We start from the raw sequence: 25,310 nt of genomic DNA, 5'->3' as shown, positions 1-25,310 counted from the left end.
GGTTGTGCCCCCAGTGGCACCGTGGGATCTTAATGTAGTTTTGGATTTTCTCAAATCCCATTGGTTTGAGCCACTCAAATCGGTGGATTTGAAATATCTTACATGGAAAGTAACCATGCTACTGGCCCTGGCTTCAGCCAGGAGAGTGTCAGAATTGGCGGCTTTATCGTATAAAAGCCCATATCTGATTTTCCATTCGGACAGGGCAGAACTGCGGACGCGTCCTCATTTTCTGCCTAAGGTGGTTTCAGCGTTTCACCTGAACCAGCCTATTGTGGTGCCTGCGGCTACTAGCGATTTGGAGGATTCCAAGTTGCTGGACGTTGTCAGAGCATTGAAAATATATATTTCAAGGACGGCTGGAGTCAGAAAATCTGACTCGCTGTTTATACTGTATGCACCCAACAAGCTGGGTGCTCCTGCTTCTAAGCAGACGATTGCTCGTTGGATTTGTAGCACAATTCAACTTGCACATTCTGTGGCAGGCCTGCCACAGCCTAAATCTGTCAAGGCCCATTCCACAAAGAAGGTGGGCTCATCTTGGGCGGCTGCCCGAGGGGTCTCGGCATTACAACTCTGCCGAGCAGCTACGTGGTCAGGGGAGAACACGTTTGTAAAATTCTACAAATTTGATACCCTGGCTAAGGAGGACCTGGAGTTCTCTCATTCGGTGCTGCAGAGTCATCCGCACTCTCCCGCCCGTTTGGGAGCTTTGGTATAATCCCCATGGTCCTGACGGAGTCCCAGCATCCACTAGGACGTCAGAGAAAATAAGATTTTACTTACCGATAAATCTATTTCTCGTAGTCCGTAGTGGATGCTGGGCGCCCATCCCAAGTGCGGATTGTCTGCAATACTTGTACATAGTTATTGTTACAAAAAAATCGGGTTGTTATTGTTGTGAGCCGTCTGTTCAGAGGCTCCTACGTTTGTCATACTGTTAACTGGGTTCAGATCACAAGTTGTACGGTGTGATTGGTGTGGCTGGTATGAGTCTTACCCGGGATTCAAAATCCTTCCTTATTGTGTACGCTCGTCCGGGCACAGTATCCTAACTGAGGCTTGGAGGAGGGTCATAGGGGGAGGAGCCAGTACACACCACCTAGTGGTCAAACTTTTAAATTTTGTGCCCTGTCTCCTGCGGAGCCGCTATTCCCCATGGTCCTGACTGAGTCCCAGCATCCACTACGGACTACGAGAAATAGATTTATCGGTAAGTAAAATCTTATTATCTGCACGACCTGATAAAAGCGAGATCCGGGGAACAGTTGGTGCAAAACATCACACTCTCCCTGTCAATACTCTAACAACACGGTTGGATCATGTATTTTCCAAAGTCGCAGTTGGAACCGACGACAAAATTTTCCTTTTTTGGGATGATTCTGGACACAGAAGTACGGAGAGTATTTCTTCCAGTGGAAAATGCTCTGGAAATCCAGAAAATGGTCAAACAAATATTGAAACCAACAAGCGTGTTGATCCATCAATGCATTCGGTTGTTGGGGAAAATGGTAGCGGCCTACGAGGCCATACAGTTTGGCCGATTTCATGCCAGAGTATTCCAGTGGGACCTGTTGGGCAAGTGGTCCGGATGCCACCTACACATACACCGGAAAATAATCCTGTCCCCCAAAGCCAGGATTTCGCTCCTGTGGTGGCTACACCGTTCTCACCTACTAGAGGGACGCAGGTTTGGGATTCACGACTGGGTCCTAATAACCACGGAAGCAAGTCTCCGAGGCTGGAGAGCTGTCACACAGGTTGAATGCTTCCAAGGAAAATGGTCAAGTAACGATGCATGCCTTCACATAAACGTTCTGGAATTGAGAGCCATTTACAACGGCCTTCTACAAGCGGTACATCTTTGTCAAGAACCTGTGCAGATCCAGTCGGGCAATGTAACAGCAGTCGCGTACATAAACAGGCAAGCGGAACGAAAAGCAGAGCGGCAATGTCAGAGGTGACAAGGATTCTCCTCTGGGCAGAAAGACATGTTAGAGCTCTGTCAGCAATTTTTATTCCACGAGTGGACAACTGGGAAGTAGACTTCCTCAGCAGACACGATCTCCATCAAGGAGAGTGGGGCCTCCACCAAGAAGTCTTCGCAGAGGTGACGAGTCTTTGGGGAGTTCCTGAAGCTTCAGAGATATTGTTCCAGGTCGAGAGGCCCTCAAGCAATGGCAGTGGATACACTGGTGACCCAGTGGGTGTTTCGGTTGGTGTATATTTTCCCTCCACTTCCACTGATTCTCAAAATAATAATAAAAACAAGAAATTGAGCAATCTTCATTGCCCTAGACTGGCCAAGAAGGGCTTGGTATCCAGATCTTCAAGAGTTGCTCATAGAAGATCCTCGGCCTCTTCCTCCTCGAGAGGACCTACTACAGCAGGGGCCATGTGTGTATCAAGACTTACCGCGGCTACGTTGAGCGTCGGATCCTAGCCCGAAAGGGTATTCCCAAGGAAGTCATCCCCACTCTTATTCAGGCCAGGAAAGGAGTAACGTCTAAACATTACCACCGTATTTGGAGAAAATATGTGTCTAGTTGTGAATCCAAGAAGGCTCCTACGGAAGAGTTTGAGTTGGGACGTTTTCTCCATTTTCTGCAGGCGGGTGTGGATTTGGGCCTTAGATTGGGGTCAATCAAGGTGCAGATTTTGGCCTTATAAGTTTTCTTTCAAAAACAATTGTCCTCCTTTCCAGAAGTTCAGTCGTTCGTGAAATGGGTTCTGCACATCCAGCCTCCAGTGGCACCATGGGACCTTAACGTGGTGTTTCAGTTCCTTCAATCGTGTTGGTTTGAGCCTCTACAAGAAATAGAGTTGAAGTTTCTCACTTGGAAAGTGGTGATGCTTCTGGCGTTGGCATCCGCAAGGCGGGTGTCTGAATTGGGGGCCTTGTCCCACAAGAGCCCTTACCTGAACTTCCATGAAGATAGGGCAGAGTTGAGAACTCGTCAACATTTTCTTCCAAAGGTGGTTTCCTCTTTCCACATAAACCAACCTATTGTGATGCCAGTGGCTACTGACACGTTCGCTGAGTAAAAGTCTCTAGATGTGGTTAGGGCTTTGAAGATTTATGTTGCTAGAACAGCTCGAACACAGAAAACAGAGGTTTTGTTTGTCCTGTATGCTCCCAACAAGATTGGGTGTCCTGCTTCCAAGCAGACTATTGCGCGCTGAATCAGAGGTACGATTCGGCAAGCTCATTCTACGGCTGGATTGCCGTTTCCGATGTTTGTGAAGGCCCATTCTACTAGGAAGGTGGGCTCCACCTGTGCGTCTACCTGGGGGGACTCGGCATTACGACTTTGGCGAGCAGCTACTTGGTCAGGGTCAAACACATTTGCAAAATTCTACAAGTTTGACACCTTGGCCGATAAGGACCTAAAGTTTGGTGAATCGGTGCTGCAAGGTCATCCGCACTCTCCCGCCCGTACTGAATCTTTGGTATAGACCCCATGGTCTTGATGTCATCCCCAGCATCCTCTAGGACATATGAGAAAATAGGATTTTGATAACCTACCGGTAAATCCTTTTCTCCTAGTCCGTAGAGGATGCTGGGCACCCGTCCCGGTGCGTACTTTACCTGCAGTTTAGTTATTACAGTTACACTAGTTGTGTTATCTTGGTTTCAGCATGTTGTTGCAATGAGTTCATGCCTGTTGGCGTGTGTTATGTTGAATGCCATGTGTGTGGCATGGATGAGGGTGTGAGTTGGTAGATATCTCACCATTAGTTAAGTAATTCCTTTCCTCGAAATGTCAGTCTCCCTGGGCACAGTTCCTACAACTGAGGTCTGGAGGAGGTTCATAGAGGGAGGAGCCAGTTCACACCCAATGAAAAGTCTTTAGAGTGCCCATGTCTCCTGCGGATCCCGTCTATACCCCATGGTCTTGATGTCATCCCCAGCATCCTTTACGGACTAGGAGAAAAGGATTTACCGGTAGGTTATCAAAATCCTATTTTTTTTTTTTTATCTGAGAATATTATTTTAATCATGTTTATGGCCAACGTGTAGAAGTTGGGATTTATAGGTGGTGTGACACTCGTATAGACATATCTATTAGCTCTCAGGAATCTTTCTATATACAGTTGGATATGTTGATCAATGTTGTGTAGGGATATTGGCCCTCATTCTGAGTTGTTCGCTCGCAAGCTGCTTTTAGCAGATTTACTCACGCTAAGCGGCCGCCTACTGGGAGTGAATCTTAGCTTATCAAAATTGCGAACGAAAGATTCTCAAAATTGCGATTACACATCTCTTAGCAGTTTCAGAGTAGCTTCAGACTTACTTGGCATCTGCGATCCGTTCAGTGCATGTCGTTCCTTGTTTGAAGTCACAAACACACCCAGCGTTCGCCCAGACACTCCTCCGTTTCTCCGGCCACTCCTGCGTTTTTTCCGGAAACGGTAGCGTTTTTTCGCACACACCCATAAAACGGCCAGTTTCCGCCCATTTCCTGTCAATCACATTACGATCACCAGAACGATGAAAAAGCCGTGAGTAAAATTCCTAACTGCATAGCAAATTTACTTGGCGCAGTCGCAATGCAAACATTGCGCATGCGCACTACGCAGAAAATCGTTGCGATGCAAGGAAATTTACCGAGCGAACAACTCGGAATGAGGGCCTTTGCTTGTAGCATAGCAAATGATTTTGGAATTGGGAAAGAGTCCTTTATAGGGGATTTACCATACATGAAATGAAAGGTGTATAATTTCCAACCACTTTGATTCCAATTTTAATGCCATCCTATAAGTTAGGAACATGACTTTTATAATCAAGCTTGCCGACGTGTTGGAAACGACTGGTGAGTCTACACAAGCAATCAAAAGGAAGAACACCTGCCGCAGGACTTAGAGTAATGTTATCATTGCTGAATCTTAAGCTCCAGTGAACGAAAAACAGGTCTATAATGATTCCAAAGAGCACCAAACATTATCAAGATGGGTATGGTACCAGGTCAGGACTCCAGCTGGCATAACAAGCACAAGACTGAGAAGCAAGGAGAGATATTATACTGAATCATGCACTGCAATTGTAGAGTTTCAATGTTTAATAATTAACATTAATTACCTTAAAATCTCTCCTACAGTAATTACCAGCAAAATATAACTACCTACAGTATTTGCTGGCGTATAAGACTACTTTTTTGCCCTGAAAAACATGCCTCCAAGTGGGGGGTCGTCTTATATGCCGGGTGCACTTCAGTTGGGATAGACATAGCTGCCATAGTGGCCTTCCGATACTCGCCCGGTGCCCATAGTGGCCTCCCGATGCCCGCCCACCTCATTCTACTCACCATCCAGTATCGCGCGGTATCCAGTGCGGCCGCGGCGGGTCACTAGTGCCAATTACAGGGAGATGCAGGGACTGGCCGGAGGCGCTGCAGTCGCGTTGTGGCCGTACAATGGTGACAATGACAGGTACTGTAATGGCACTAATACTAATGGCACTCATGTGAAACCGGTAACACTAAATGCACACAGGGGTATACTTTTATACATTTTACAACTTTCTCCTCGCCCCCTCCCCCCTTCTTATGCATACCTTGATAAATTCTCCCTATCCAAATCTCTTATCAGGTCATAATATACAGTATGTCACAAATCTGATGTTCTTTTACGTTTTATTTGGTGTGTGGAAGGGGGTAGTCTTATACGGCGAGTATATAACAAACTCTATATTTTGAGTGGAAATGTTGGGGGTCGTCTTATACGCCCAGTCGTCTTATACGCCGGCAAATACGGGTAATAATAAAATGAAAGTATTATACAGTGCAACTCTGCTAACTCTGGGCGTCTTTTTTTTTTTTTTTTTATGAGTTGATATGACACTTGTATTTTGTGTGTACAGAACAGAACACTCCTCTGTCTACTGTCCACGCATGTGCAACGGCCATTGCCGGGGAGGGTTCCAGAGGCACACACTCCTGGTCATTTCTGCAGAATGTAACTCATAGGCTACAGCGGCTAATGTCCTCTTCAGATGACATTAGCTTGCAGGTAAATATGGCAGCATTGCATCGCATCCCCCATAAAAACCGATGAGGGCTATGTCTGCTGTTGGAAATGGATTGACTGCTGCAGATATCGGAGATAACTTCTGTAGTCCCTCCTTGATACATTTGGGTGATACTTAATATTTGCGGATATCCCTGAAAATGTGTGTTTTGTGGGAAAATGGTGGAAATATTCAATGATAAACAGGCCCTAAAGGAAATGTTATGCACCTTTCTCCTTGCCAGTTATCCACCCGGGTGTAACCTCTTGTTATATCTGTGAGTTTGCACCTTAGTGATGCATTTCTTTTCTTTTCTCTGACGTCCTGGTGGATGCTGGAAACTCCGTAAGGACCATGGGGAATAGACGGGCTCCGCAGGAGACTGGGCACTCTTAAAAGAAAGATTAGGTACTATATCTGGTGTGCACTGGCTCCTCCCTCTATGCCCCTCCTCCAGACCTCAGTTAGAATCTGTGCCCGGCCAGAGCTGGGTGCTCCTAGTGGGCTCTCCTGAGCTTGCTAGAAAAGAAAGTATTTGTTAGGTTTTTTATTTTCAGTGAGCTTCTGCTGGCAACAGACTCACTGCTACGTGGGACTGAGGGGAGAGAAGCAAACCTACCTGCTTGCAGCTAGCTTGTGCTTCTTAGGCTACTGGACACAATTAGTTCCAGAGGGTTCGAACACAGGGCCTGACCTCGGTCGTCCGTTCCCGGAGCCGCGCCGCCGTCCCCCTTGCAGAGCCAGAAGAACGACGAAATCGGCGGCAGAAGACTCCTGTCTTCATTGCTCCCAGCACACTTACACGCTCCGGTCACTGTAGGGTGCAGGGCGCTGGGGGGGAGCGCCCTGGGCAGCAATTATAATACCTTTTGGCACTAAAAAGACACATATACAGTCTGGCACTGTATATGTGTAAAAACCTCCGCCATTAATGTACACAAAACGCGGGACAGAAGCCCGCCGCTGTGGGGGCGGGGCCTTCCTCAGCACACAAGCGCTATTTTCCCTTCACAGCTCCGCTGGAAGCAGCTCCCCAGGCTCTCCCCTGCAGTATCCAGGTGCAAGAAGGGTAAAAAAGAGGGGGGGGGGGCACATAAATTTAGGCGCAGATAAGATAAATAAGCAGCTATTGGGTAAATCACTTTATTATAAGTGTAAATCCCTGTGTGTTATAGTGCTGTGGTGTGTGCTGGCATACTCTCTATCTCCCCAAAGGACTTTGTGGAGTCCTGTCCTCAGTCTGAGCATTCCCTGTGTGTGCGCGGTGTGTCGCTACGGCTGTGTCGACATGTTTGATGAGGGTTACGTGGAGGCGGAGCAAGGGCAGATAAGTGTGGTGTCGCCCCCGACGGGGCCGACACCTGATTGGATGGATATGTGGAAGGTCTTAACCGACAGTGTCAACTCCTTACATAAAAGGTTCGATGACGCAGCAGCCTTGGGACAGCCGGAGTCTCGCCCCGCGCCTGCCCAGGCGACTCAGAAGCCGTCAGGGGCTCATAAACGCCCTCTAGCTCAGATGGTGGACACAGATGTCGACACGGAGTCTGACTCCAGTGTAGATGAGGATGAGACAAATGTACAGTCTACAAAGGCCATCCGATGCATGATTACTGCAATGAAAGATGTATTGCACATTTCTGACGTTAACCCGGTTACTACGTTGTTTGGGGAGAAAAAGCAGCCAGCGACTTTTCCCCCATCTGATGAATTAAATGAATTGTTTGAAGAAGCGTGGAGTTCGCCTGATAAGAAACTAGTGATTTCTAAGTGGTTACTGATGGCATACCCTTTCCCGCCAATGGATAGGTTACGTTGGGAAACATCCCCTAGGGTGGACAAGGCGCTCACACGCTTATCTAAAAGGGTGGCCCTGCCGTCTCAGGATACGGCCGCCCTAAAGGAGCCTGCGGATAGAAAGCACGAAGCTATCCTGAAGTCTGTGTATACACACTCTGGTACTCTACTGAGACCTGCTATTGCTTCAGCCTGGATGTGTAGTGCTGCAGCAGCATGGACTGATACCCTGTCAGACAACATTGATTCCCTCGATAGGGATACTATTTTGCTAACCCTAGAACATATAAAAGACGTCGTCTTATATATGCGGGATGCCCAGAGGGACATTTGCCTGCTGGCATCTAGAATTAATGCAATGTCCATTTCTGCCAGGAGAGTATTATGGACTCGGCAGTGGACGGGGGATGTGGAGGTTTTACCTTATAAGGATGAGGAATTGTTTGGGGACGGTCTCTCGGACCTCGTATCCACAGCAACAGCTGGGAAGTCGACTTTTTTACCTCAGGTTCCCTCACAGCCTAAGAAAGCACCGTATTATCAAATGCAGTCCTTTCGGCCTCATAAAGGCAAGCGGGTCAGAGGCGCATCCTTTCTGGCCAGAGGCAGGGGTAGAGGAAAGAAGCTGCACCAGGCAGCCAGTTCCCAGGAACAAAAATCCTCCCCTGCTTCCACTAAGTCCACCGCATGACGTTGGGGCTCCACAGGCGGAGCCAGGTGCGGTGGGGACGCGTCTCCGAAACTTCAGCAACCAGTGGGTTCGCTCACAGGTGGATCTCTGGGCTGTACAAATTGTTTCTCAGGGATACAAGCTGGAGTTCGAGGCGACTCCCCCTCGCCGTTACCTCAAATCAGCCTTGCCAGCTGCTCCCAGGGAAATGGAGGTAGTACTGGCGGCAATCCACAAGCTGTACCTCCAGCAGGTGATACTCAAGGTCCCCCTCCTTCAACAGGGACGGGGTTACTATTCCACAATGTTTGTGGTACCGAAACCGGACGGTTCGATGAGACCCATTCTGAATTTAAAATCCTTGAACACTTATTTAAAGAAATTCAAGTTCAAAATGGAATCGCTCAGGGCGGTTATTGCAAGCCTGGAAGAGGGGGATTTTATGGTGTCGCTGGACATCAAGGATGCTTACTTGCATATCCCCATTTACCCACCTCACCAGGAATACCTCAGGTTCGTGGTACAGGACTGTCATTACCAGTTCCAGACGTTGCCGTTTGGTCTCTCCACGGCACCGAGAATATTTACCAAGGTAATGGCCGAAATGATGATACTCCTTCGGAAGAAGGGAGTTATAATTGTCCCGTACTTGGACGATCTCCTCATAAAGGCGAGGTCCAGAGAGCAGTTGTTGGTCAGCGTAGCACTCTCTCAGGAAGTGTTGCAACAGCACGGCTGGATTCTGAATCTACCAAAGTCGCAGCTGGTTCCTACGATGCGTCTGCTTTTCCTGGGCATGATTCTGGACACAGAACAGAAGAAGGTGTTTCTCCCGGTGGAGAAGGCCCAGGAATTGTCATCTCTGGTCAGGGACCTCCTGAAACCAAAACTGGTGTCTGTGCATCACTGCACGCGAGTCCTGGGAAAGATGGTGGCTTCATATGAAGCAATTCCCTTCGGCAGGTTCCATGCAAGGATCTTTCAGTGGGATCTGTTGGACAAGTGGTCCGGATCGCATCTTCAGATGCATCGGCTGATCACCCTGTCCCCGAGGGCCAGGGTGTCTCTGCTGTGGTGGCTGCAGAGTGCTCATCTTCTCGAGGCCCGCAGGTTCGGCATACAGGACTGGGTCCTGGTGACCACGGATGCAAGCCTCCGAGGATGGGGGGCAGTCACTCAGGGAAGAAACTTCCAAGGGCAGTGGTCATGTCTAGAGACTTCACTACACATAAATATACTGGAACTAAAGGCCATTTACAACGCCCTGAGTCAAGCAGAGCCCCTGCTTCAAAACCAACCAGTGCTGATTCAGTCAGACAACATCACGGCGGTCGCCCATGTGAACCGCCAGGGCGGCACAAGAAGCAGGATGGCAATGGCAGAAGCCACAAGGATTCTTCAATGGGCGGAGAATCACGTGCTAGCACTGTCAGCAGTGTTCATTCCGGGAGTGGACAACTGGGAAGCAGACTTCCTCAGCAGACACGACCTCCACCCGGGAGAGTGGGGACTTCATCAAGAAGTCTTCACACAGATTACAAATCGGTGGGAAATGCCACAGGTGGACATGATGGCGTCCCGCCTCAACAAAAAGCTAAAAAGATATTGCGCCAGGTCAAGGGACCCTCAGGCGATAGCTGTGGACGCTCTAGTGACACCGTGGGTGTACCAGTGGGTTTATGTGTTTCCTCCTCTTCCTCTCATACCCAAGGTACTGAGGATAGTAAGAGAGGAGTAAGAACTATACTCATCGTTCCTGGATTGGCCAAGAAGAACTTGGTACCCAGAACTGCAAGAAATGATCTCAGAGGACCCCTGGCCTCTGCCTCTCAGACAGGACCTGTTGCAACAGGGGCCCTGTATGTTCCAAGACTTACCGCGGCTGCGTTTGACGGCATGGCGGTTGAACGCCGGATCCTAACAGAAAAGGGCATTCCAGATGAAGTGATTCCTTCGCTGATAAAAGCTAGGAAGGATGTGACAGCTAAGCATTATCACCGTATATGGCGGAAATATGTTGCTTGGTGTGAGGCCAGCAAAGCCCCAACAGAGGAATTCCAGCTGGGTCGATTTCTGCACTTCCTACAGTCAGGGGTGACTATGGGCCTAAAATTGGGGTCCATAAAGGTTCAGATTTTGGGCCTATCCATTTTCTTTCAAAGAGAACTGGCTTCACTGCCTGAGGTTCAGACGTTTGTTAAGGGAGTGCTGCATATTCAGCCCCCTTTTGTGCCTCCAGTGGCACCTTGGGATCTTAACGTTGTGTTGGGTTTCCTGAAATCACATTGGTTTGAGCCACTTAAGACCGTGGAGCTAAAGTATCTCACATGGAAGGTGGTCATGCTGTTGGCATTAGCTTCAGCAAGGCGTGTGTCAGAATTGGCGGCTTTGTCATGTAAAAGCCCATATCTGATCTTCCATATGGACAGGGCAGAATTGAGGACTCGTCCCCATTTCTGCCAAAGGTGGTATCAGCGTTTCGTTTGAACCAACCTATTGTGGTGCCTGCGGCTACTCGGGACTTGGAGGACTCCAAGTTACTTGATGTAGTCAGGGCTTTGAAGATCTATGTAGCCAGGATGGCTGGAGTCAGGAAAACTGACTCGCTGTTTATCCTGCATGCGCCCAACAAGCTGGGTGCTCCTGCTTCAAAGCAAACTATTGCTCGCTGGATCTGTAGCACGATTCAGCAGGCGCCTTCTGCGGCTGGTCTGCCGCATCCTAAATCCGTGAAAGCCCATTCCACAAGGAAGGTGGGCTCTTCCTGGGCGGCTGCCCGAGGGGTCTCGGTGTTACAGCTTTGCCGAGCTGCTACTTGGTCGGGTTCAAACACATTTGCTAAGTTCTACACGTTTGATACCCTGGCTGAGGAGGACCTTGAGTTTGCTCATTCGGTGCTGAAGAGTCATCCGCACTCTCCCGCCCGTTTGGGAGCTTTGGTATAATCCCCATGGTCCTTACGGAGTTCCCAGCATCCACTAGGACGTCAGAGAAAATAAGAATTTACTCACCGGTAATTCTATTTCTCGTAGCCCGTAGTGGATGCTGGGCGCCCGTCCCAAGTGCGGACTTTCTGCAATACATGTATATAGTTATTGCTTGACAAAAGGGTTATTGTTATGAGCCATCCGTTGAATGAGGCTCAGTTGTTGTTCATACTGTTGACTGGGTATGTTTATCACAAGTTGTACGGTGTGGCTGGTGTGAGTCTTACCCTGGATTCCAAATCCTTTCCTTGTAGTGTCAGCTCTTCCGGGCACAGTTTCCCTAACTGAGGTCTGGAGGAGGGGCATAGAGGGAGGAGCCAGTGCACACCAGATAGTACCTAATCTTTCTTTTAGAATGCCCTGTCTCCTGCGGAGCCTGTCTATTCCCCATGGTCCTTACGGAGTTCCCAGCATCCACTACGGACTACGAGAAATAGAATTACCGGTGAGTAAATTCTTATTTTTCATTGTTAAAATATTTCCGTACAAAAGAGAAAATCCACCTACAAAGCTGATGCCCAGCGCTGACAAAAGGTTATGGACTTTCAGTTCTACCTGGACCTTTTCAAACTTAACAGGACACCTCAAATTTGCATGAGACTATAACCCAAAGCATTAATAAGAAGCCATGGAAAAAAACCCACATGTATTCATTAATAAAAGTGAGCTGAATGTGATGTATTAACAAACAGTTAATAGCCCAAATAGCTTGCGACTCTGTTAATGCCTGACTGGTGCAGCGGCATTGCTCTAGTAACGCATTTTCCCACTGACCATCCTCCCTGTATTATGCAGTGTGACCTCCTCACCTAGGGAAATGACGTAGGCTTACATCAGACTCTCGTGCATTCAGGGATTGTCCTCAAATCTAATTATACAATTTTTTTTTTTTTAATGCTTGTCCTGTTACTTCTCCATATACTCTTTACGATGCTGGCGAACCATCGATGTGCCCTGCAAATACCAGAGGAAAATTGAGTAATTGGTGGCTTTTGCAAGACACTATTTCGCTACATGTGCAACTGGAAATGTAAACCTGCAATGATATTGAAAACAAAACGCAGTGTGTTTGGGGTTTAATGTTACTGCAATTTCTCTGACGTCCTAGTGGATGCTGGGACTCCGTCAGGACCATGGGGATTAGCGGCTCCGCAGGAGACAGGGTACAAAAATAAAGCTTTAGGATCAGGTGGTGTGCACTGGCTCCACCCCCTATGACCCTCCTCCAAGCCTCAGTTAGGTTTTTGTGCCCGTCCGAGCAGGGTGCAATCTAGGTGGCTCTCCTAAAGAGCTGCTTAGAAAAAGTTTTTAGGTTTTTTATTTTCAGTGAGTCCTGCTGGCAACAGGCTCACTGCATCGAGGGACTTAGGGGAGAAAAGTGAACTCACCTGCGTGCAGGATGGATTGGCTTCTTAGGCTACTGGACACCATTAGCTCCAGAGGGATCGAACACAGGCCCAGCCATGGAGTCTGGTCCCGGAGCCGCGCCGCCGACCCCCCTTGCAGATGCCGAAGATTGAAGAGGTCCAGAAACAGGCGGCAGAAGACTTTTCAGTCTTCATGAGGTAGCGCACAGCACTGCAGCTGTGCGCCATTGTTGTCAGCACACTTCACACAGCGGTCACTGAGGGTGCAGGGCGCTGGGGGGGGCGCCCTGGGCAGCAATGTATAATACCTTTCTTATGGCTAAAAATACATCACATATAGCCCTTGAGGCTATATGGATGTATTTAACCCCTGCCAGATCTCACAAACTCCGGGAGAAGAGCCCGCCAAAATAGGGGGCGGGGCTTATTCTCCTCAGCACACAGCGCCATTTTCCTGCTCAGCTCCGCTGTGAGGAAGGCTCCCAGGACTCTCCCCTGCACTGCACTACAGAAACAGGGTAAAACAGAGAGGGGGGGCACTTTTTTTGGCGATATTACTATATTTAAGCTGCTATAAGGATACAAAACTTATATAGGGTTGTTCCCATATATATTATAGCGCTTGGGTGTGTGCTGGCAAACTCTCCCTCTGTCTCCCCAAAGGGCTAGTGGGGTCCTGTCTTCAATAGAGCATTCCCTGTGTGTCTGCTGTGTGTCGGTACGTGTGTGTCGACATGTATGAGGACGATGTTGGTGTGGAGGCAGAGCAATTGCCGGTAATGGTGATGTCACCCCCCAGGGAGTCGACACTGGAATGGATGGCTTTGTTTATGGAATTACGTGATAATGTCAGCACATTACAAAAATCAGTTGACGACATGAGACGGCCGGCAAACCAGTTAGTACCTGCCCAGGCGTCTCAGACACCGTCAGGGGCTGTAAAACGCCCTTTACCTCAGTCGGTCGACACAGACCCAGACACGGACACTGAATCTAGTGTCGACGGTGAAGAAACAAACGTATTTTCCAGTAGGGCCACACGTTATATGATCACGGCAATGAAGGAGGCTTTACATATCTCTGATACTGCAAGTACCACAAAAAGGGGTATTATGTGGGGTGTGAAAAAACTACCTGTAGTTTTTCCTGAATCAGAGGAATTGAATGATGTATGTGATGAAGCGTGGGTTAACCCAGATAGAAAAGTGCTAATTTCAAAAAAGTTATTGGCATTATACCCTTTCCCGCCAGAGGTTAGGGCGCGCTGGGAAACACCCCCTAGGGTGGATAAGGCGCTCACACGCTTATCAAAACAAGTGGCGTTACCGTCTCCTGATACGGCCGCCCTCAAGGATCCAGCTGATAGGAGGCTGGAAACTACCCTAAAAAGTATATACACACATACTGGTGTTATACTGCGACCAGCCATCGCCTCAGCCTGGATGTGCAGTGCTGGGGTGGTCTGGTCGGATTCCCTGACTGAAAATATTGATACCCTGGATAGGGACAGTATTTTATTGACTTTAGAGCAATTAAAGGATGCTTTTCTTTATATGCGAGATGCTCAGAGGGATATTTGCACTCTGGCATCGAGAGTAAGTGCGATGTCCATATCTGCCAGAAGAAGTTTATGGACGCGACAGTGGTCAGGTGATGCGGATTCCAAACGGCATATGGAAGTATTGCCGTATAAAGGGGAGGAATTATTTGGCGTGGGTCTATCGGATCTGGTGGCCACGGCAACTGCCGGGAAATCCACCTTTTTACCTCAGACCCCCTCCCAACAGAAAAAGACACCGTCTTTTCAGCCGCAGTCCTTTCGGTCCTATAAGAACAAGCGGGCAAAAGGACAGTCATATCTGCCCCGAGGCAGAGGAAAGGGTAAGAGAGGGCAGCAAGCAGCTCCTTCCCAGGAACAGAAGCCCTCCCCGGGTTCTGCAAAGCCCTCAGCATGACGCTGGGGCTTTACAAGCGGACTCAGGAGCGGTGGGGGGTCGACTCAAGAATTTCAGCGCGCAGTGGGCTTGCTCACAGGTGGACCCCTGGATCCTGCAGGTAGTATCTCAGGGTTACAGGTTGGAATTCGAGAAGTCTCCCCCTCGCCGGTTCCTAAAGTCTGCTTTGCCAACGTCTCCCTCAGACAGGGCGACGGTATTGGAAGCCATTCACAAGCTGTTTTCTCAGCAGGTGATAGTCAAGGTACCCCTCCTACAACAGGGAATGGGGTATTACTCCACGCTATTTGTGGTACCGAAGCCGGACGGCTCGGTAAGACCTATTCTAAATCTGAAATCTTTGAACCTGTACATACAAAAATTCAAGTTCAAGATGGAGTCACTCAGAGCAGTGATAGCGAATCTGGAAGAAGGGGACTTTATGGTGTCCCTGGACATCAAGGATGCTTACCTGCATGTCCCAATTTGCCCTTCACACCAAGGGTACCTCAGGTTCGTGGTGCAAAACTGTCATCAGTTTCAGACGCTGCCGTTTGGATTGTCCACGGCACCTCGGGTCTTTACCAAGGTAATGGCCGAGATGATGTTTCTTCTGCGAAGAAAAGGCGTATTAATTATCCCTTACTTGGACGATCTCCTGATAAGGGCAAGGTCCAGAGAACAGCTGGAAGACGTAGTAGCACTAACCCAAGTAGTGCTGCAACAGCACGGGTGGATTCTGAATTTTCCAAAATCTCAATTGAACCCGACGACACGTCTGCTGTTCCTGGGAATGATTCTGGACACGGTTCAGAAAAAGGTGTTTCTTCCGGAGGAGAAAGCCAGGGAGTTATCCGAACTTGTCAGGAACCTCCTAAAACCAGGAAAAGTGTCTGTGCATCAATGCACAAGAGTCCTGGGAAAGATGGTGGCTTCTTACGAAGCGATTCCATTCGGCAGATTCCACGCACGAACTTTTCAGTGGGATCTGCTGGACAAATGGTCCGGATCGCATCTGCAGATGCATCAGCGGTTAACCTTATCGCCACGGACAAGGGTGTCTCTTCTGTGGTGGTTGCAGAGTGCTCATCTGTTAGAGGGCCGAAGATTCGGCATACAGGACTGGGTCCTGGTGACCACGGATGCCAGTCTGAGAGGCTGGGGAGCGGTCACACAGGGAAGAAACTTCCAGGGAGTATGGTCAAGCCTGGAGATGTCTCTTCACATAAATATACTGGAGCTAAGAGCGATTTACAATGCTCTAAGCCTGGCAAAACCCCTGCTTCAGGGTCAGCCGGTGTTGATCCAGTCGGACAAACAGACAGGGCGGCACAAGAAGCAGGAGAGCAATGGCAGAAGCTGCAAGGATTCTTCGCTGGGCGGAAGATCATGTGATAGCACTGTCAGCAGTGTTCATTCCGGGAGTGGACAACTGGGAAGCAGACTTCCTCAGCAGACACGATCTACACCCGGGAGAGTGGGGACTTCATCCAGAAGTCTTCCACATGATTGTGAACCGTTGGGAAAAACCAAAGGTGGATATGATGGCGTCTCGCCTCAACAAAAAACTGGACAGGTATTGCGCCAGGTCAAGAGACCCTCAGGCAATAGCTGTGGACGCTCTGGTAACACCGTGGGTGTTCCAGTCAGTGTATGTGTTTCCTCCTCTGCCTCTCATACCAAAAGTACTGAGAATTATACGGCAAAGGGGAGTAAGAACGATACTCGTGGCTCCGGATTGGCCAAGAAGAACTTGGTACCCGGAACTTCAGGAGATGCTCACGGAAGATCCGTGGCCTCTACCTCTAAGACGGGACCTGCTTCAGCAGGGACCGTGTCTATTCCAAGACTTACCGCGGCTGCGTTTGACGGCATGGCGGTTGAACGCCGAATTCTAAGGGAAAAAGGCATTCCGGAAGAGGTCATTCCTACACTGGTAAAAGCCAGGAAGGAGGTGACTGCACAACATTATCACCGCATTTGGAGAAAATATGTTGCGTGGTGTGAGGCCAGGAAGGCCCCCACGGAGGAATTTCAACTGGGTCGATTCCTACATTTCCTGCAAACAGGATTGTCTATGGGCCTCAAATTGGGGTCCATTAAGGTTCAAATTTCGGCCCTGTCGATTTTCTTCCAGAAAGAATTGGCTTCAGTTCCTGAAGTCCAGACTTTTGTAAAAGGAGTACTACATATACAGCCCCCGGTTGTGCCCCCAGTGGCTCCGTGGGACCTTAATGTAGTTTTGGATTTTCTCAAATCCCATTGGTTTGAGCCACTCAAATCGGTGGATTTGAAATATCTTACGTGGAAAAGTAACCATGCTACTGGCCCTGGCTTCAGCCAGGAGAGTATCAGAATTGGCGGCTTTATCGTATAAAAGCCCATATCTGATTTTCCATTCGGACAGGGCAGAACTGCGGACGCGTCCTCAGTTTCTGCCTAAGGTGGTGTCAGCGTTTCACCTGAACCAGCCTATTGTGGTGCCTGCGGCTACTAGCGATTTGGAGGATTCCAAGTTGCTGGACGTTGTCCGGGCATTGAAAATATATATTTCATGTCAAGGCCCATTCCACAAGGAAGGTGGGCTCATCCTGGGCGGCTGCCCGAGGGGTCTCGGCATTACAACTCTGCCGAGCAGCTACGTGGTCGGGGGAGAACACGTTTGTAAAATTCTACAAATTTGATACCCTGGCTAAAGAGGACCTGGAGTTCTCTCATTCGGTGCTGCAGAGTCATCCGCACTCTCCCGCCCGTTTGGGAGCTTTGGTATAATCCCCATGGTCCTGACGGAGTCCCAGCATCCACTAGGACGTCAGAGAAAATAAGATTTTACTTACCGATAAATCTATTTCTCGTAGTCCGTAGTGGATGCTGGGCGCCCATCCCAAGTGCGGATTGTCTGCAATACTTGTACATAGTTATTGTTACAAAAAAATCGGGTTGTTATTGTTGTGAGCCGTCTGTTCAGAGGCTCCTACGTTTGTCATACTGTTAACTGGGTTCAGATCACAAGTTGTACGGTGTGATTGGTGTGGCTGGTATGAGTCTTACCCGGGATTCAAAATCCTTCCTTATTGTGTACGCTCGTCCGGGCACAGTATCCTAACTGAGGCTTGGAGGAGGGTCATAGGGGGAGGAGCCAGTGCACACCACCTGATCCTAAAGCTTTATTTTTGTGCCCTGTCTCCTGCGGAGCCGCTAATCCCCATGGTCCTGACGGAGTCCCAGCATCCACTACGGACTACGAGAAATAGATTTATCGGTAAGTAAAATCTTATTTTTACATTTCCAGGTTTAACTTGTACTTTGTAAATGTAGCACCAGAATGGCCGACCAATCATGAGCAGCGTCTCATTGCTCACAGTGGTGGTATTTAAACTGCGAGTGTTGTTTGAAATCGACACCCGTTAACTGTATTTTTGAGTTTTAACCCTCCAAACCGTCTGTGTCTCCTTTTTAAATCTAGATTCGCACTGGCTGGTTATTTCAGTGACCATTGGCTGCCCTTCTTCAGGATTCGGCCTATTCCTTCAGGGTTCCTCCAGTGGTTTTGTGAGGTCCTTACTTGGTCTATTCCTGCTTTGCGGATGCCTAATTTTCTGTCCTTCGACTCTTTGGGCTTCAGTTCCTCTCAATGATGGCATTTCCTTGCTGACTGTTGATTTAGCAAGACATGGCCTGCACGGTCTTCTTTCTGTCATAGGTCATGGCGTCTGAGGCTATGCTCCAGGACTTAGTTCCTATGATGGTAGTTTTTTGCTTTCCATATTTAAACAGCACAGTTGTCCTGACCCCTTGGATTTTTGTGCCTGCTCACAGTTTGGAGCTCTGTATACATCAAGGTATAGCAGTGTTCCACAGATGGGTGTAAAAAAAAAAATGGATTTAGCCACCCGTATCGAAAATCCTCTTTTGCAAAGATTTTGTTTAAGAACAAGCCGTTTTCATGCTCGCCTATTGATCAAACTTCAAGTTGTTGATTTTTTTTTTTTTTGTATCAATCTTTATTTCTTTGTCATTATGGTTATGCTATGCAAGTTACATAATGAGGTTACGTCAGCCATATGCCAGCTATGTGTGTGATGAATGAGATGCCATTTTCAGGTTTTGTTGTGTTTTTTTTTAACTATTTTTTTTGGTCAAAATATAAACTTTATTTATTTTTTTCCTTTTTATTCAATTTATCTCCACCCAGGGTGTCCCAGAGAGGGTTTGAATAAACAGAACAATATTGCTGGGCATTCTTCTGAAGTCATGAACTCTGTAAGTGACATCCAGTATAGTTGCTAGTGTACATTATCATAGGCATGTGTCAGATGCTGCACAGTACTTACCTATGCTCTCAGTTACTGACGGCGTATCTTCCTGTGCAGGTCCTGCATGACCGTGTCAGGGCAGTCCACACCAGTGACAGAAAGCCCAACTTGAATAACTCTCTGGCTTTGGGCCATGACCCAGAGTTCTTTAACATGATGAAGCCAGTATCGCGATCTACAAGCTGCCATAACTGTGGTTTACACGGTAAGACTTGCCTCCACCTTCATCATTTTGTTATATACATTTATTTATAGGGTGTAGAGTAGCTAGTGGGGTTTGTTTCATACATAGGAATCAGGTCACAGGAAACCTGTTCTCTCTATTACACGCTTGTTCTTCCCTCAGTTCTCCCGTGCCATTCATTAGATTGGGCAGTGGGTACTGGTCCTTATTTATTAATGCATCTCCCAGTGGTACTTATGTATTAATGGAAGGATATATTTATGTAATTACATCCGCTTACCCCTTTACCTCCCATCATCGCAGGCGTGCACTCCCGGCCGTCCGCCTAGCCCCGCCGGGGGTACACAGACGCGCTCCCATTCTAGTGAATGTGGCACGTCTCCGTTACGGAGGCACGTTTGCAGCGGACGGAGACGCGCCCCATTCACTAGAATGGGAGAGTGTTTCCGTTGCGGACGGAGACGCCCAGCTATAGGCACAGATGGAGCCATGATTAGCGTGGGTCCATCTGTAGCTCTCACTCCATGTACAGGTTCCCCTGCTCATTCAGGTTTAGTAAGGATGAAGAATGTTTGTGCCACTGTTTTGGTGCAGCCAGCAGAAGAACTAACACGGATTCCAACCCACCCGAAACAGACCTTAAATAAACTAAACTGGCTGATGTGCCTGGTTTTAAAGCGGCAAAGGTTTGCTGGGCGAAACATTTTACCCTTTCTTCATTGGGGTCCATGGTCTCCACAGGGTTAACCTTGGGGTATGATCTGGTGGAGACCACGACTGGCACCAAACAATAGAGCTTTGTGAGGCTCACAAGATGCAATGGGCTCCTTTGTCTTCATACTCCGCCCCCATGCTCGGGCACATCATTGTTTCTCTAACGTCCTAGTGGATGCTGGGGACTCCGTAAGGACCATGGGGAATAGATGGGCTCCGCAGGAGACAGGGCACTTTAAGAAAGAATTAGGAATACTAGTGTGCACTGGCTCCTCCCTCTATGTCCCTCCTCCAGACCTCAGTTTGAATCTGTGCCCGGACCAGCTGGGTGCACCTTAGTGAGCTCTCCTGAGCTTGCTAAATAGAAAGTATTTTGTTAGGATTTTTTTATTTTCAGAGAGATCTGCTGGCAACAGACTCTCTGCTACGTCGGACTGAGGGGAGAGAAGCAGCCCTACTCACTGTGGATAGGTCATGCTTCTTAGGCTACTGGACACCATTAGCTCCAGAGGGATCGAACACAGGAACGCACCCTTGGTCGTCCGATCCCAGAGCCGCGCCGCCGTCCCCCTCGCAGAGCCAGAAGCCGGCGTGAGAAGCAAGAAGACGTCAAAAGCGGCAGCAGAAGACTCCAGTCTTCATATGAGGTACAGCACTGCAGCTGTGCGCCATTGCTCCCACATTAAACCCACACACTCCGGTCACTGTAGGGTGCAGGGCGCAGGGGGGGGGCGCCCTGGGCAGCAATTAGAGACCTCTTGGCAAAGTGGCATATATACAGTTGGGCACTGTATATGTGCATGAGCCCCCGCCATTATTTTACACAAAATCGCGGGACAGAAGCCCGCCGCTGAGGGGGCGGGGCTTCTTCCTCAGCACTCACCAGCGCCATTTTCTCTCCACAGCTCCGCTGAGAGGAAGCTCCCCAGGCTCTCCCCTGCAGATTCACGGTAGAAAGAGGGTAAAAAGAGAGGGGGGGCACATAAATTTAGCGCAAAATCAGTATATACAGCAGCTACTGGGTAAACACTAAGTTACTGTGTAATTCCTGGGTCATATAGCGCTGGGGTGTGTGCTGCATACTCTCTCTCTGTCTCTCCAAAAGGCCTTGTGGGGGTTCTGTCCTCAAATAGAGCATCCCCTGTGTGTGTGGTGTGTCGGCATGTTTGACGAGGAAGGCTATGTGGAAGCAGAGCAGGTACAAATGAATGTGGGATCGCCGCCGACGCCCGAATGGATGGATATGTGGAAGGTTTTAAATGATAATGTTACTTCCTTGCATAAAAGGTTGGATAAAGCTGAAGCCTTGGGACAGTCAGGGTCTCAACCCATGCCTGATCCTACAGCGCAGAGGCCGTCAGGGTCTCAGAAGCGCCCACTATCCCAAATTGTTGACACAGATATCGACACGGATTCTGACTCCAGTGTCGATGGCGATGATGCAAAGTTGCAGCCTAAAATAAAGCCATCCGCTACATGATTATAGCAATGAAGGATGTATTGCACATCTCAGAGGAAAACCCAGTCCCTGACTAGAGGGTTTATATGTTTGGAAAAAAAAGGCATGAGGTGACCTTTCCCCCTTCACATGAGTTAAATGAGTTATGTGAAAAAGCTTGGGAATCTCCAGATAGAAAAATGCAGATTTCCAAACGGTTGCTTATGGCGTATCCTTTCCCGCCAGCGGACAGGTTACGCTGGGAATCCTCCCCTAGGGTAGACAGAGCTTTGACACGCTTATCTAAGAAGGTGGCCCTGCCGTCACAGGATACGGCCACCCTAAAAGATCCTGCGGATAGAAAGCAGGAAGGTATCCTGAAGTCCGTTTATACACATTCAGGTACCATACTAAGGCCGGCTATTGCGTCGGCCTGAATGTGTAGTGCTGTAGCAGCATGGACAGATACTTTATCTGAGGAACTTGATACCTTGGACAAGGATACTATATTACTGACCCTGGGGCATATAAAAGACGCTGTCCTATATATGAGAGATGCCCAGAGAGACATTAGCCTACTGGGCTCTAGAATAAATGCAATGTCGATTTCTGCCAGAAGGGTCCTGTGGACTCGGCAATGGACAGGTGATGCCGACTCAAAAAGGCACATGGAGGTTTTACCTTATAAGGGTGAGGAATTGTTTGGGGATGGTCTCTCGGACCTAGTTTCCACAGCTACGGCTGGGAAGTCAAATTTTTTGCCATATATTCCCTCACAACCTAAGAGAGCACCATATTACCAAATGCAGTCCTTTCGATCACAGAGGCATGAAAGTCCGAGGTGCGTCCTTTCTTGCCAGAGGCAGGGGTAGAGGAAAGAAGCTGCACAATACAGCTAGTTCCCAGGAACAGAAGTCCTCCCCGGCTTCCACTAAATCCACCGCATGACGCTGGGGCTCCACAGGTGGAGCCAGGATCGGTGGGGGCACGTGTCCGAAATTTCAGCCACCAGTGGACTCGCTCACAGGTTGATCCCTGGGCTATACAGATTGTATCTCAGGGATACAAGCTGGAATTCGAAGTGATGCCCCCTCACCGTTACCTCAAATCAGCCCTGCCAGCTTCCCCCATAGAAAGGGAAATAGTGTTAGCGGCAATTCACAAATTATATCTCCAGCAGGTGGTGGTAAAGGTTCCCCTCCTTCAACAGGGAAGGGGTTACTATTCCACAATGTTTGTGGTACCGAAACCGTACGGTTCGGTCAGACCCATATTGAATTTAAAATCCCTGAACATTTACCTGAAAAGGTTCAAGTTCAAGATGGAATCGCTCAGAGCGGTCATTGCAAGCCTGGAAGAGGGGGATTTTATGGTGTCTCTGGACATAAAGGATGCTTACCTGCATGTTCACATTTATCCACCTCATCAGGAGTACCTCAGATTTGTGGTACAGGACTGTCATTACCAATTCCAGACGTTGCCGTTTGGTCTGTCCTACGACGCGTCTGCCCTTCCTGGGCATGATTCTAGACACAGACCAGAAGAAGGTTTTTCTCCCGGCAGAGAAGGCTCAGGAGCTCGTGACTCTGGTCAGAGACCTCTTAAAACCAAAACAGGTGTCGGTGCATCAATGCACGCGAGTCCTGGGAAAGATGGTGGCATCATACGAAGCCATTCCCTTCGGCAGGTTCCATGCGAGGACCTTTCAGTGGGATCTGTTGGACAAGTGGTCCGGATCGCATCTTCAGATGCAGCGGCTGATCAGCCTATCCCCCAGGGCCAGGGTGTCTCTTCTGTGGTGGCTGCAGAGTACTCACCTTCTCGAGGGTCGCAGGTTCGGCATTCAGGACTGGGTCCTGGTGACCACGGATGCAAGCCTCCGAGGGTGAGGGGCAGTCACACAGGGAAGAAGTTTCCTTGGTCTGTGGTCAAGTCAGGAGACTTGTCTGCACATCAATATCCTGGAACTAAGGGCCATATACAACGCCCTAAGTCTAGCGGAGCCTCTGCTTCGCAACCAACCGGTGCTGATTCAGTCAGACAACATCACCGCGGTGGCTCATGTAAACCGCCAAGGCGGCACAAGGAGCAGGGTGGCGATGGCAGAAGCCACCAGAATTCTTCGCTGGGCGGAGAATCACGTAAAAGCACTGTCAGCAGTGTTCATTCCGGGAGTGGACAACTGGGAAGCAGACTTCCTCAGCAGGCACGACCTCCACCCGGGAGAGTGGGGACTTCATCAAGAAGTCTTCACACAGATTGCAAGTCGTTGGGAACTGCCACAGGTGGACATGATGGCATCCCGCCTCAACAAAAAGCTACAAATGTATTGCGCCAGGTCAAGAGACCCTCAGGCGATAGCTGTGGACGCACTAGTGACACCGTGGGTGTTCCAGTCGGTTTATGTGTTTCCTCCTCTTCCTCTCATACCCAAGGTGTTGAGAATCGTAAGAAAAAGAGTAGTGAGAACAATACTCATTGTTCCGGATTGGCCAAGAAGGACTTGGTATCCGGAACTGCAAGAAATGCTCACAGAGGACCCATGGCCTCTGCCTCTCAGACAGGATCTGTTGCAACAGAGGCCTTGTCTGTTCCAAGACTTACCGTGGCTGCGTTTGACGGCATGGCGGTTGAACGCCGGATCCTAGCAGAAAAAGGCATTCCGGATGAGGTTATTCCTACGCTAATAAAGGCTAGGAAGGACGTGACGGCTAAACATTATCACCGTATATGGCGAAAATATGTTGCTTGGTGTGAGGCCAGGAATGCCCCTATAGAGGAATTCCAGCTGGGCCGTTTCCTTCACTTCCTACAGTCGGGAGTGACTTTGGACTTAAAATTGGGGTCCATTAAGGTCCAGATTTCAGCCCTATCCATTTTCTTTCAAAAGGAACTGGCTTCTCTTCCTGAAGTTCAGACGTTTGTAAAGGGAGTGCTGCATATTTAGCCCCCTTTTGTGCCACCAGTGGCACCTTGGGATCTTAACGTGGTGTTGAGTCTCCTGAAATCACACTGGTTTGAGCCACTTAAAACCGTGGAGTTAAAATATCTCACGTGGAAGGTGGTCATGCTATTGGCCTTAGCTTCGGCTAGGCGTGTGTCAGAATTGGCGGCTTTGTCACATAAAAGCCCCTATCTGGTTTTCCATATGGACAGGGCAGAATTACGGACTCGTCCGCAATTTCTGCCGAAAGTGGTGTTATCTTTTCATTTGAACCAACTTATTGTGGTGCCTGCGGCTACTCGTGACTTGGAGGATGCCAAGTTACTAGATGTAGTCAGGGCTTTGAAGGTTTATGTAGCCAGAACGGCTGGAGTCAGGAAAACTGAGTCGCTGTTTATCCTGTATGCATCCAACAAGCTGGGTGCTCCTGCTTCAAAGCAAACTATTGCTCGCTGGATCTGTAACACGATTCAGCAGGCTCATTCTGCGGCTGGATTGCCGCCTCCAAAATCAGTTAAAGCCCATTCCACTAGGAAGGTGGGCTCTTCTTGGGCGGCTGCCCGAGGGGTCTCGGCATTACAGCTTTGCCGAGCAGCTACTTGGTCGGGTTCAAACACTTTGGCAAAGTTCTACAAGTTTGATACCCTGCCTGAGGAGGACCTTGTGTTTGGTCATTCGGTGCTGCAGAGTCATCCGCACTCTCCCGCCCGTTTGGGAGCTTTGGTATAATCCCCATGGTCCTTACGGAGTCCCCAGCATCCACTAGGACGTTAGAGAAAATAAGATTTTACTTACCGGTAAATCTATTTCTCGTAGTCCGTAGTGGATGCTGGGCGCCCGTCCCAAGTGCGGACTTCTTCTGCAATACTTGTATATAGTTATTGCTTAAATAAGGGTTATGTTATGGTTGCATCAGGTTTATCTGATGCTCTGTTGTTGTTCATACTGTTGA

At 48.8% G+C, this 25,310-nt stretch overlaps 1 protein-coding gene across 3 annotated transcripts in view; it reads left to right on the top strand.

Moving 5' to 3' along the window:
• Positions 1–25,310, top strand: part of TDRD1 (tudor domain containing 1) — a 522,012-nt gene that overhangs the window by 110,125 nt on the left and 386,577 nt on the right. For 2 of the 3 annotated variants that reach the window (XM_063962550.1, XM_063962551.1), the window contains 2 exons: positions 18,958–19,025; positions 19,136–19,283. The exons of the other annotated variant lie outside the window; for it this stretch is intronic. In XM_063962550.1, coding sequence (XP_063818620.1) covers positions 18,958–19,025; positions 19,136–19,283 — 216 coding nt within the window. The remainder of the gene's footprint in view (positions 1–18,957; positions 19,026–19,135; positions 19,284–25,310) is intronic. 3 annotated transcript variants of the gene reach the window in all.

The sequence above is a fragment of the Pseudophryne corroboree genome, chromosome 3 (genome assembly GCF_028390025.1).
Source record: "Pseudophryne corroboree isolate aPseCor3 chromosome 3, aPseCor3.hap2, whole genome shotgun sequence".
Classification (NCBI taxonomy): domain Eukaryota; kingdom Metazoa; phylum Chordata; class Amphibia; order Anura; family Myobatrachidae; genus Pseudophryne; species Pseudophryne corroboree.
Note: the sequence above shows the minus strand (reverse complement) of the source record. Positions and strands in the feature narration are given on the sequence as shown.